At 41.0% G+C, this 12,500-nt stretch overlaps 1 protein-coding gene across 1 annotated transcript in view; it reads left to right on the plus strand.

Moving 5' to 3' along the window:
* The window catches only part of LOC147024664 (protein sidekick-2-like), a 656,949-nt gene that overhangs the window by 110 nt on the left and 644,339 nt on the right, over positions 1–12,500 (plus strand). The window contains exon 1 of the mRNA XM_085884787.1: positions 1–103. This exon is cut by the window's left edge and continues 110 nt beyond it. Coding sequence (XP_085740913.1) covers positions 13–103 — 91 coding nt within the window. The 5' untranslated portion in view covers positions 1–12. The remainder of the gene's footprint in view (positions 104–12,500) is intronic.

Consider the following 12,500-nt stretch of genomic DNA (forward strand, 5'->3'; position numbering starts at 1 on the left):
GCCCGGTGGGATATGCGGGCTGCGCGACTCCCATTCCCGCCGCGTGTCCTGCTGCTCGGCTGCCTTGTCCTCGCGCCTTGCGCCACCCCGTCCACAGCGCACGGTGAGTCCGAGCACGGACACACTTCCCGGTTGTCCCTCTAACCAGCGTCCGTCTCGTCCAACTGATTCTTGTCTGCGTTCTCCCCGATGGATTCCCACCGCGCTCAACACTTAGCGTCCGTGACCGTGACCGTGTGCAGTGGGTAGAGGAGGTGGTGTGAGGGAGGAGGGGAGTAGGAGAGGAGGAGAGGTGTCTTCAAGCAGTTCACGCGTTCAGCCATAACCCGAGAACCGGGTTCGCTCGTTCACCCCCTCGACCTTCGGACGATCGTGTCTTTATAACTCTCATAAATCAATCCGCATCCATTGCCGTTCAATTGCCTGCATTGTGTCAATCGAGATTTATCAATCGCATCATGATGTGTTTAATGGAATGAACACGGATACGGTCTCTGCTCCGAAAGGGCTACGGATGGTAACCACACGGTACTCACATCCATGAGCTGTGATCAGAACTCTTGGGCATCAAGGGCGTTCGGATTGTTTTGTAACACGGTTCGCCCTCCGTCTATAATTACCAATTCACTTGAAAATATACAAGTTGTTTAGAATAAGCTAAGGGTCGTAACTCGCGACACTTCGGTACACTTTACGCACTCGAGGTCTTGTTCCTCTTCGCCAAAGTGGAACCCCGCGAAGCATCTCATCTTTTTTGTTCCATTGGGGCACCCTACAACTCCGCCATTGTCTCGGAACTTGATGGAGCACCCATGGCCGACTCTATCGCGCCGGCACTTTATTGCGTATTGATCACGAAGCTTAAATGAAACCGATCCTCGCGTTACTGATAAACAACCCAGCCTCGAGGGGCAGCCCAAGCAGAAACGGATAACCAGCTCGCATCACAAGCAACACTGTCCCCCCCCCCCCCCACCCCATAAGACCGCTCTCGCGCTGCGACCCCACCTTATTATTCATTAATTTGACAAATTGCACTCACAATTAAGGGAAACGTGTATCCATTTCTTTCTTTTCATTGCAACATTATCTAATCCCAACTCGCAAGTATACTTAGACACACAAGGAATCCCAGACGCATGGTGAGGTCGTTCAGCCCATCATGCCTGTTCCGTCAACGCATCCTTGCAACACGGTCGAAACTAGAACGGCACTCGGTAGAGCGAATACCTCCACCAGGCTGAACAGTTCACGTTTTGTTTCCCACTGACTTAGGCTGGATCTGCTGACTTGAACCAAAATCTAATCGACTTGTTCTTGTCATTGAACCAGCTCATCCACCAAGAAGTTTGGTCATATTATCCATTTACCACTTTTTGAAATATCATGCTTTTATTGCTATGCAGTTTTTGTGTTTTTGGCCCCATCTCTCAATGGTGAAGAATCACTTATAAAAATTCTAGTATCCAGATCCGAATCTTCACCAAAATATAATCAGTTCGTCCTTATCACACACCGAACCTGTCCACAACTTTTTGAGATATCCTGTGCACAAACTAACATATGAAATTGTTTGTTGAGCAAGGAATTGCTGGAATAACTTTGTCATAACTCCATGATCTCTGAAAAAACAAAAACCTGGAAATCAATTTGGTTCTAATAAGTCGATAGTGCTACTGTTTAATGAGTTATATCACTTAGTTTGGTCATGATCATAACTTGGAAGTCAATCGGACTTGAAATGGCGTTTTTATCGCAATTTGAAAGTTTTAACTCGACCCCCCTGACATTCGACCCCCGACCGCGAAGAAGGGAGTTGGTGTGACACCCCAATGAGACATATGGTTGGATGCAGTATTGGAAGATGCACATTTTGGATTTGGTTTAAAGTCGATACGACCATTTTAGCAGACGTTATTGCGAAAATAAGAATTTCGGTTTTTCGGTGACCTCGATCTTGACCTTTGACCGAGATTCACCAAAAACGACGAGTGTCTAAGTTGGGCCATGGTCAACGTCTGTACCCAGTTTGGTCATGATCGCTGAAATGGTGTGGCTGCTACAGGGAAAACAAACACACAAACAGACAGACAGACAGACACACAGAATGACACACACAACCGACCAACATAATTGCCGAAATCCGAAGGATTCCGGCAACTAACAGACAATAAAAAGACGTCATGCAGAGCACGACACTTGCAAAATCCACAAAACAAATTTGACCTCAAAAATAATTGGTGGTTGAATTCAATGACCTGAAATATAAATCCTCTTCAAATTTCAAATCAATCGGATGAAAATTGACAATTTTAGAAATTCGGCCTATGTTGTCCTTTTTGCCCATGTTGACCTCAAAAATAAATGGCTGCTTGAGTTCAGTGACATGAAATATAAATCCTCTTCAAATTTCATGTTAATCGGATGAAAATTGAGGAATTAAGAAATCTCACTGAAGTTGTTGTCCTTTAGCCTTTGTTGACCTCAAAAAAATAATTGGTGGTTGAACTCAGCTGATATGAAAATCGAATTCAAATTTCTTGTCAATCAGATGAAAATTGAGGATTTTAGAAATTTGACATATTTGTTGACCTTTGGCCCATGTTGACCTTTTGACCTCAAAACAATAGGCTTCTTGTTTAATGACAAACTCTACCATGTGGTGAAGTTTCGTGAAGATCGGTTTAAAAGTGTGACCTGTTGGCAATTGACAAACAGACTGACAGAATAACACATTTGACTCACCAATATACATGAAAAATCTTCGATTTTGCAAATAACAGGAAAGATGTCCTGCAGAGCACAATACTTGTGAAATCCCTGAAACAAATTTGACCTTAAAAATAATTGGTGGTTGAAATAAGTGATCTGATATGCAAATCCTTTTCAAATTTCAATGAAATCGAATGAAAATAGAGGCTTTTAGAAATATCTCCAAAGTTGTTGACTTTTGCCCTTTATTGATGTTTTGGTCGATGTTGCCCTCAAAAATATTAGGTCATTGAATTCAGTGACCTGAAATATAAATCCTCTGAAAATTTCAAGTCAATGGGATGAAAATTGAGGATTTTAGAGATTGTACCTGTTGTTGCCCTTTGATCTCTGCTGACCTTTTGTCCGATGTTGACCTCAAAAATAATTGGTTGGTTGAACTCAGTGACCTGATATGCAAATCCTCTTCAAATTTCAAGTCAATCGGATGGAAATTGATGATTTTAGAAATTTGAAAATGTTGTTGACCTTCGACCTATGTTGATCTTTTGACCTCAAACTCGATAGGCTTCTTGCTTACGGCCAACTCTGCCATTTGGCGAAGTTTCGTGAAGATCAGCTTAAAATTGTGACCTGGAGGAGATTGACATACAGAGAAACAGAGGCACAAGCAAACAGACCGACAGAATCACAGACCAGACCAAGCAAAATGCAACACTTGCGAATCTTCGATTTCGCAAACATCGAACAGACAGACACAGGGGTGAAAACATAACCTAAACCCACCTTCGGTGGTGGAGGTAACAAGGTAGTTTTGGGGTGGGGTGGGGGGGGTGGTGGAAATGGTGGGGGAGGGGGGAGCAGATTGTAGAAATAAGATGAGGGGTGAGGAATGATGCAGGGAAGGTAAGAATAAGTAAAACAAACAAGACACCATCCTTCTCAACAATTTGTTTAAAACGTGAATTGTCAGAATTATTTTTTAAGTATTGTGCTGTATCCCAATATCCAAAGAGCATAACATGCACACAACATCCACATCACACAAACCAGTCCCGAGCTCTGCCTACTTTTCCCGCCGATGTTCCTGTACCTACCTCTCTCCCCATTGATTGTTCTAAGCATCTACCTACACAATGCTATTTAAACCTGATTAAACCTTAATTTTACCAAATTGCCTGAATTTTTACCTCGTGCGTGCAAATGTGAATTGCCTGATTTTAATCAATGTCGGGATTCTTTTAAAAGCAGATTTTACAATGCTTTGAGGTTGTGCGCACCAGTGTTCCGCATCTCGGGTCACGCTTTCCTTTTACCGTTAAAAGGATATGCATCCTCTACTTTCAAGCACTGGTTCATGTCGAAGACCTGTCGTTTCAAGTAGTGCCGAGACCCTGGATATGTTATAAATTCTGACCACCTGTCTCATGAAAGCTCTCAGAGAGACTTTAAATGTATCTGTTGGCTCAACCCATCTACAATTACTCTCTTGAAGTGATGGTCCAATAAAAAATACTGAATGTTTTCCTTCGTATCTGGATTTATCGAGGGAAATGTATGGCTCAAGGTTTCCAAGTAGGCCTAACATTTATCATGTTGAAATATAAAACTGTATTCACTGTTACACCTTTTTAAATTGTCGAGCATTTCATTGGCAAGAATTGAAGTCTGAATCAAATAATTGCAGAAAGTTGTTGTTTTTGCATTTGGTGAGCCAAGGTGTGCATACCTGGGCAGTTTTTTTTTAAGTTACATAAGCGAGATGCTCAAAAGAGTCCAAGAAAAAACAATAAAGTGTGACGAAATGTGTACGCAAGTTAAAAAAAAAAAACCTGCACATTAGTAAGTAATGTTTGTACATTTTAAAATTATTACATATCGTTATCTTGAAAAAAATAAAAACCAGTGGCATGTCTTCGTCGATTTGGGCAACTCGTTTCGAGAACTTTTTGAACGTCTTGCATTACAAAACTAGAGTTCGTTTTCAGGCAAGTCCAGGGTGGCCTGAGAGTCGCTTACCCCTCCCCAGTTAAGCTTTCGTTCATAAACTATTTTAATATACAGGTTTTATTGTGCAGTACTTGCAGTACTGAGTCATTGTATCTCCATGTGCTCCATCATTCTCCTTGCACCACTGAAATCACCACCACACCACTGAATGTGCGGGCTCGACCTGGGCTGGCAGGATGGCCTAAAAGTATGTAAACACGCCTCTAAGCTGTCCAGCTAGCCTGGGTTCGAATCCCGACCCAGCTATAAACTGTCATACCGGTGTTTCACAGGCAGGGTGATCCATCAATGTGTGTGCCATCCCTTGGATGGATGTTAAACGGGAATCCTATCAACCGGCATTAGTTGGTTGATGTTAACGATCCCACGATGTCTTCATGAAGAGAAGGAGAGCTATCACCAAATTCCAAATTCCTGCCATAACTCCTGCTGGGAAGACAATAGCATACGACCAAGTGTAACTCTTGACAAGAAACTGTTTTGGTAGCATTGACGCTCAGTAACAGAGTGTGGTACGCAAGACTCAGATTTTGAAGACTGGACCAAGCAGGTGCAAGATCTGGCTGGATAGCCTATTTCAGGTGTGCACACTCGTTTCTGAGATATCGAGCCAGGGTTCGAATCTCCATCCACCTATAAACTGTTATCCTGGTGTTTCTCATGCAAGATGAGGCATCGATTTGTGCATTGTCCATCTTCTTTGTTTGTATGTAGCACAAGGCTTCGGTGTAGCGTTATTGCCTGAGGGTGGGGTATGCTACAGATCACGGACTTCTTATAATAACCTGGACCAGCAATGCCATCTACTCGCAGCAGTGAGAACTGAAGTCACCGGAAATGGCTCAGCGGCCATGTTGCGTTGCCACTCGCTAGTCGTGCACAATTCAAAAAACCTCTAGACGCATTAAGAGTTTTAACTATTTTGCCAGTATTTTGAACCGGTAAACGTAAAAATGCCACAGTGCGTGGCGTTCAGATGCAATAATAAGTCTGGGAAGAGCTCCACATGCACCTTTCATCGGTAAGAATGCGATTATTGATGTTTTTTTTTCTCTTTCAATCATCAATCTATTTTTAGAGTTATTTTAAGAAGTTACAATTTAAACGCTAAACGCCAGTATAACAATCTAAATGATGGCAGAGTACAGTCGATAATTTGAAAGAAAACGTAAAAAAACGATATTATCCAGGAATACGCCAGAAATGAGTTTTCCAGGCGTCAACAATTCAATTTTTTTTCCGGAGATTCATTCACCCCATCGACTGCCGTGGCTGCGTAAATAGTTGGGTGGGTAGCTCACAATATTTGTCCATTTGGGGGCACAGGCCCTCCCTATTCTGAGGGTCCTGGCTCCGCGGTCCACCTAACCCGATGTTACCCCCAAAATCATTTTGCTTCCTACGCGCCTTAGGGTTAGGGGGTCGTATCTATCTTGATATCGGAAATCTACCTCCACTGACCCCAATTGTAGTACCCATCCTTCCATCCCTTCAAATGCCAATAATCGAAAACGTCATTCAGATCTTTTTTCTCCAGATTCCCGAAGGATGAAAAGTTGTGCAGACAATGGTGCCAGGCGCAGAGAAGGGAACACTTTACACCAACGCCCGGTGTGACATTACTTTGTAGTGAACTCTTCGTGAACTCGATATTCCACCATTTAACAAACTTTCTGTGTTGCTGGAGTCAGTTGTAACCTATATTGCAGGATATGTGGTTAGGATGGTAAAGCGGACACTCAAATGTCAAGATTGCTTGCTGGCTCTCACGCAGAATGATAATGTCAATTTACCTGCCTATAGGCTGATTGCTGTTAAAACAAGGGGTGGCCTTACCGTTCCATCATCAAGCGTTGTTCAAGTATGTGAAGCCACTGAGAAATGTGTTAAGAGAATGCTAGCGGTGACAAATGGCAAGATTCCTCGTGATACTAACCTGAAATCTGCAATCTCTGCATCAGTGTTGGCAGAAGTAGGATCGAGTGCATTTGACTCACTTAGTGATCACAAGTTTGAGACGGAGGCAGACTGTAATCATGTATTTTCTCTCATACAGCACATCTGTGAGTGCTATACAAAGATTCGTCTCCACCATGTTGTTCGAACCATGAACACTGGATTGAAAGATAAACCCATCAGGAAAAAAATTCAGCAAACTGATCCTATTTTCACATCAATAGTTTACTAACCATTTTCATTGAAGTGTTTCTCCTAGGTTTCGACATATCTTATGTTTCAACCCACTGAGATTATAATAGTTGATCGTCATCTTCTAGAGGTCAATGCATATTAAACCAGTCTCATTAGTGTGCAGATTATAGATCATGTTTATTAAGGTTGTCCAATGTCTGTTCAATGTTTTCATGATTGATCAATATATTATAGGCCATACAGGGTAGCTTTAAGCTACTCACATAGGGGGTAGCTTTAAGCTACCCACTATGGCCTATAATATATTGATCAATCATGAAAACATTAATGAGACTGGTTACTGGTTCAATATGCTTCAACCTACTACAGAAAGCTACCCTCTATAATATACACATATTAATAGGAGGCCATAAGTTTGTCTGTAGATTATAGATCATATTTAAAAAGGTTGTCCGATGTCTGTTCAATGTTTTGATGATTGGTCAATATATTATTAATTATTGGCCATAAGGCCTATTATTATAGGGGGTAGCTGAAAGCTACCACCTTATGGCCTATAATAATACAAATATTATAGGCCATTGGGGGTTAGCTATACACATTACATTGATTATCATCAGATCATATGACATATGATATGATAATCATTCATGAGAATTGTGACACCTCGTACTCACTCACCTTATTGATTCGTGCTGCAGAGCTTATATTAGCTTGGTAGTGATAATGGGCGGCGGAGACTGTTGTTAGTGAAATGAAAATCCTGTTCTTCTTATTAAGCTGTACAAAAATGTTGTTTCCAGCAAGAAATTCGGCACAGATTAATATCTTCAATCTGTGAATTTGGATTGGCAACGCAACATGGCGACTTCAGTCGACCTCTGACTTCAGTCGACAGAGGCCGTTGCTGGTCCAGGTTATTATAAGAAGTCCGTGCTGCAGATGCAATGCCCTCTGCTGGTTCAGGAATTTGGAATTTGGTCAGGGTGCCGGCGATAGCTTGCCTACTCTTTGCATAGGGCACCATGGGATCTTTAAAGTCCACCAACTAATGCTGGTAGATAGGATTCCAGTTTAACTTCCATATGAGGGACGACACACACAATGATCAATCACCCTGCCTGTGAAACACCTGTGTGACAGTTTATAGCTGGGTTGACATTCAAACCCAGGCTATATGGCTAAGAGGCGAGTCAGCGTACCCCTCGGCCATCCTGTCAGTGCTGCACCTCCATCAGAAGGACATTAAACCAGAGGACACATCTGCCAGGACCAGTCAGTTGTTTGTGGATATTAATGATCGCACTCTGTGTCTTTAAGCAAAGAGTAGGTTAGTTGTCATCAGCAGTCTGAACAAATTACAAGTTACAAATACTTGCCAACCTCAGTCGAACGCCAGGCCTCGTCACTTCGTTCGTGAAAGACTTGGGCCAAAAACGCTCTTGGCTAAACCTACCAGAAGCTGGAAATCATTGGGGCCATTGCAAGAAAAAGTAGTAAACTCAATGTAAAAGATATCTGCTGATAACATCCCCATCCCCGTCACCATGAAAATGACTCTTCAATGTAGTATTTTTTTAGTTTCCAACCTAATACAGCATTTTACGAGAAAGAGCAATCGGAAATTGCAGACCCTCAGCAGAACTTGTTTTGTGTGGTGTATTTTGTGTAGTGTTTATGTACTGGTGTGTTACGTAATTAATAAGATACAAAATTTGAACTTCCACATTATAACTGCTGGCAGTAATGACCGGGTTTCAAGACGTCCCACTTATATACAACCCCACTTTGATAGGACACTTGATCCTGACCCATGACGTTTTTAATTATTATTCAATTTAATTCGGAATGGAATTAAAATAAATTCAATTCAAATCAAATGGAAGACCAAATAGGTGCAGTAGAAGAAGATTTTTTTGTAAGTTTTAGGGTAAATCCAAGATGGCTGCCAACTCATGTGACCTATGACATCATATGTGTGAACCTTTTGTTTCTCATGGATAGGCGTCACACGTGTAAAATTTCGCCTCGATCTGTTCAGCCACTTGAGAGAAGAAGGTTTTGAAGGTTTTTGTTTTTTTAAACAATATGGCTGCCAAATCACTTGACTGATGATGTCATCCAATTTTTTTTCTATGGACCATTTTATCCCTCGATGACCCTCAAAATTTTTCATACTGATCAGATGTTGCATCCTACATATACAATTATGACGTCATAACGAAGGGACCTACGACGTCATAAAAAAATCACTTATTCCCCATGAGGAGTACTTGCCATGTGCCAAGTTTAAATTCTTTCCTTCAAGCAGTTTCAGAGATACAGAAGTCCAAATTCTTCCGTTTTTCCAACATGGCTGCCACACCACATAACATATGACCTCATAATTATGATCACAACATTATACATGAGTAGTTGCACCCAAGGTGAAAATTTCGTCTCAATTCAACAATCAGTTGCAGAGAAAAACACGAACGTTCTGTGCGGACAAACAAACGGACCCAAACGCAATTCCTTCTCCTTTCGCGAGGGTAACGAGACCGGCACCCGAGACAGCGCATACCTCTGCCAGGCTGAACAGTTTACGTTTTATATCCCACTGATCGGCCGGATCTGCATCCAGACCTGAACCACAATCCAATTGGCTTGCTCTTGTCAATTACCCAAGTCATCCACCAAGTTTTGTCATAATCCGTTCATAACCTTTTGAGATGCCGTGCTACAAATCGTTTTTGGCCCCATCTCTCAGTGGTAAAGAATCACTTAAAAGATTTGCGGATCTGTATCTCGATTCAGATCTTCACCAAAATCGAATCAATTCGTCCTTGTCACACACCCAACCTGTCCACCAAATTTCGTCTGAATCCGTCCTGAACTTTTTGAGATATCCTGCTCACAGCCAAAACAAACAAACAAACAGACAGGGGTACAAACATAACCTCCGTCCACCTTCGGTAGCAGAAGTAATAATATCTCCCAGTAAATTCTGTCCAACTTATTCATGCCTGCAAATTGAGTCAACAAATAGTTTTGCATCAGATAAATATACTCTTGTCATCCGTAAGCATGAAAATATCAGAGCCTGAAATGAGAAACAAATTCCTGCAAAAAAATTGTTCCCTAACCATTGTTGAAGATTAAACTTTCCCATTATTTTTCTGAATTTCGTTGCATTTTTTTATTTTATTCCCTTAACTATGTTCTTTAACGGTATTTTTGTAGGTAATATAGGTACATGGGTATTTTTTGAATAAAACATACTTCCATGCATTTTGAAGGAGGATTAAGGAAAGAACCCCTCCCCATTATCACTTTGTCCAAGCAAGAGGTGCAGAATAATACATGATGGAAGTTTCACAAATACATGAATCTATTTTTTTTTTAAATCGACATGGCAGCACAGAGTAATTGAAAGTTCCAAAAAAAAACTTCCTTTCCCTTTCAAGATTTTCAAGGTTCCTCAGCAAAGCGTATCGGATGACGGACCACATCCATATTACAAAGACAAAGAAGAGTGTGGTGTGATTGTGTAGAGCAGGAGAATAAGAAAATTGAAGAATGGAGAATGGTTCAGAAAGAAGAGAGTAAGATGAGGACAGGATTGCTGTGGGGGTGGTGGATATAAGTTTTGGGATTCTTAGGTTTTAAGGGAAAAGGAGAAAAGAGGGACGTACAGAGAGTGTAGTAGGGGTGTAAGGGTTCCCTTCTAACACTTCCCTCTGAAGATGGCCCGTCAATTCAACCGGATATTTCCGAGGTAAAAATGCGAAAGACACTTACCTTTGAGCTATGTAATCTGCATTTAATTCCCAACGCGATTATAAACTGCGGGATTGGTGTTTCACAGGCTGGGAATTGCATCTCAAAGTCACCATCCATTGGATGGACGTTTATAAGCTCGGTGTTTCGTCTGCTCGCATTAATTGGTGAATATTAAAGATCCCACGGTGTCTTTAGCAAAGAGGTGAGTTATCGCAAGAACTTTGAACAGGTTACAAATTCCTGGCCAAATAATCTTCATTCGAAGGTCAGGCCTGACCAGGCAGTTCATCAATGCTTTGGTCAAAAACGTTTCCTGGGTGACCCTACAAATTAGCAAGGAAATGTTGGAGCTTTTAAAGGAGTCGTAGTAGACTTTGAGGACATTATTATTATTATTATTATTATTATTATTATTATTATTATCATGATTATTATTATTATTGAGTAGTAGACCTTATTGCATGTATCACAGTGATGCAGTGAAGTCTTTGCAAGCCCAATGCAATTTCTGACATCACTTTGGACAATATTTGGAATTGCCTCCTTCACCTTAAGTGTAGCATGGTGGTGGAGTAGCAAAATATCCTTGTTATAATCCCCGCACTGGTGTGGGTTTCATTCCCATGGATGCTCATTGCAAGTGTCCGTATCCTGAGATGGAGTAGTGTGCAAGGATAATTGTCGCATTCACTTGTCATGAGTGCTTCGATGCTCTGCCAAGAGTGTGGATGGTGGTTTAGTTTTGTTGTTTGGTGAATTTACCTTCGTGTTGAAACTTTTCACTTCATTATAGCAAATGTGCTTGGATAGCAGAAAAAAAGACGAATTAAAAAAGGAGAGACTGTGTGTGTTCTGGATAACAGAAAAGGAAGAAGAAGAAGAATAAGAAGAAGTAGAAATGAGAATTGATACAAATAATGGAATGTAATACTACAGTATTATTTCAGGCAAAACAATTTCACTTGTTTTTAATGTAGACATTTATTGTCGACACTTGATAAGATGAATCGATAAGTTCCACACACCACTGATCATAATCAATATCCATCTTTACAAGAATTGCACAAATATACCTTTATGAAACACGAGGTAGCCCACTAAATGTACAAAACCTATTTCAATGCTTTAAAATTAAAGAGATTTCCTATAACAGCGACATGGAGAAAATGAAGAAATTAGGCTTTTACCACAACAAAGGCTTTCAGCTTCGAAACAGAGCCCAGAGGATACATTTAAAGACATGAGCATTTGCTTGCGATGGTGTGATTTTTATTTATAACGACAGAAGCATTCATTAAGTCCTCATCATTTTCTCGTATGTCTTTGAGCTCTCGAGTCTGGGGTTGGTTCTCCAAATGACTCTAAAATGTCGGATTGGTAATTTATCGGCACGCATCGCAAAGCGCATCTCCCCTCGGATGGACGTAAATCTGGTGTTAACATTTGTTGATGGATGTTCAAGATCTTCTCACAATGTGTTTCATAAAGAGTAAGTGGTTGTATGCCTTTCCCTTGGCCAAATTACAAATGCCTGCCCTTTTATGGAAGGGCACAGCACCATCAATCAATGATCATCATTGGCAGAACAACATACTTTCACCGGATCATCATCGGGTAACAGCTAAATGATGGAACAGGTACACCTGCAGATCATAATGATGCAACTAGCGGGTGGAATTTATCATCGAATCTTTGTTCAGATCGCTAACAATATTTTTACATAAAACCTATTTCAATAAAACAGTTGATTGTTCAAAAACAACATTAACATTAGGTGGTGCTCACGATGAGTGACAATAGGTGAGTAGCAGTTTACTAATGGTTTATTGGGCAGCTTTTGGTGTGTTGTAATATTGTACCTGTGT

This window comes from Eptatretus burgeri, chromosome 6 (assembly GCF_056783735.1).
Source record: "Eptatretus burgeri isolate ZD-2024b chromosome 6, Ebu_testis_v1, whole genome shotgun sequence".
Lineage (NCBI taxonomy): Eukaryota > Metazoa > Chordata > Myxini > Myxiniformes > Myxinidae > Eptatretus > Eptatretus burgeri.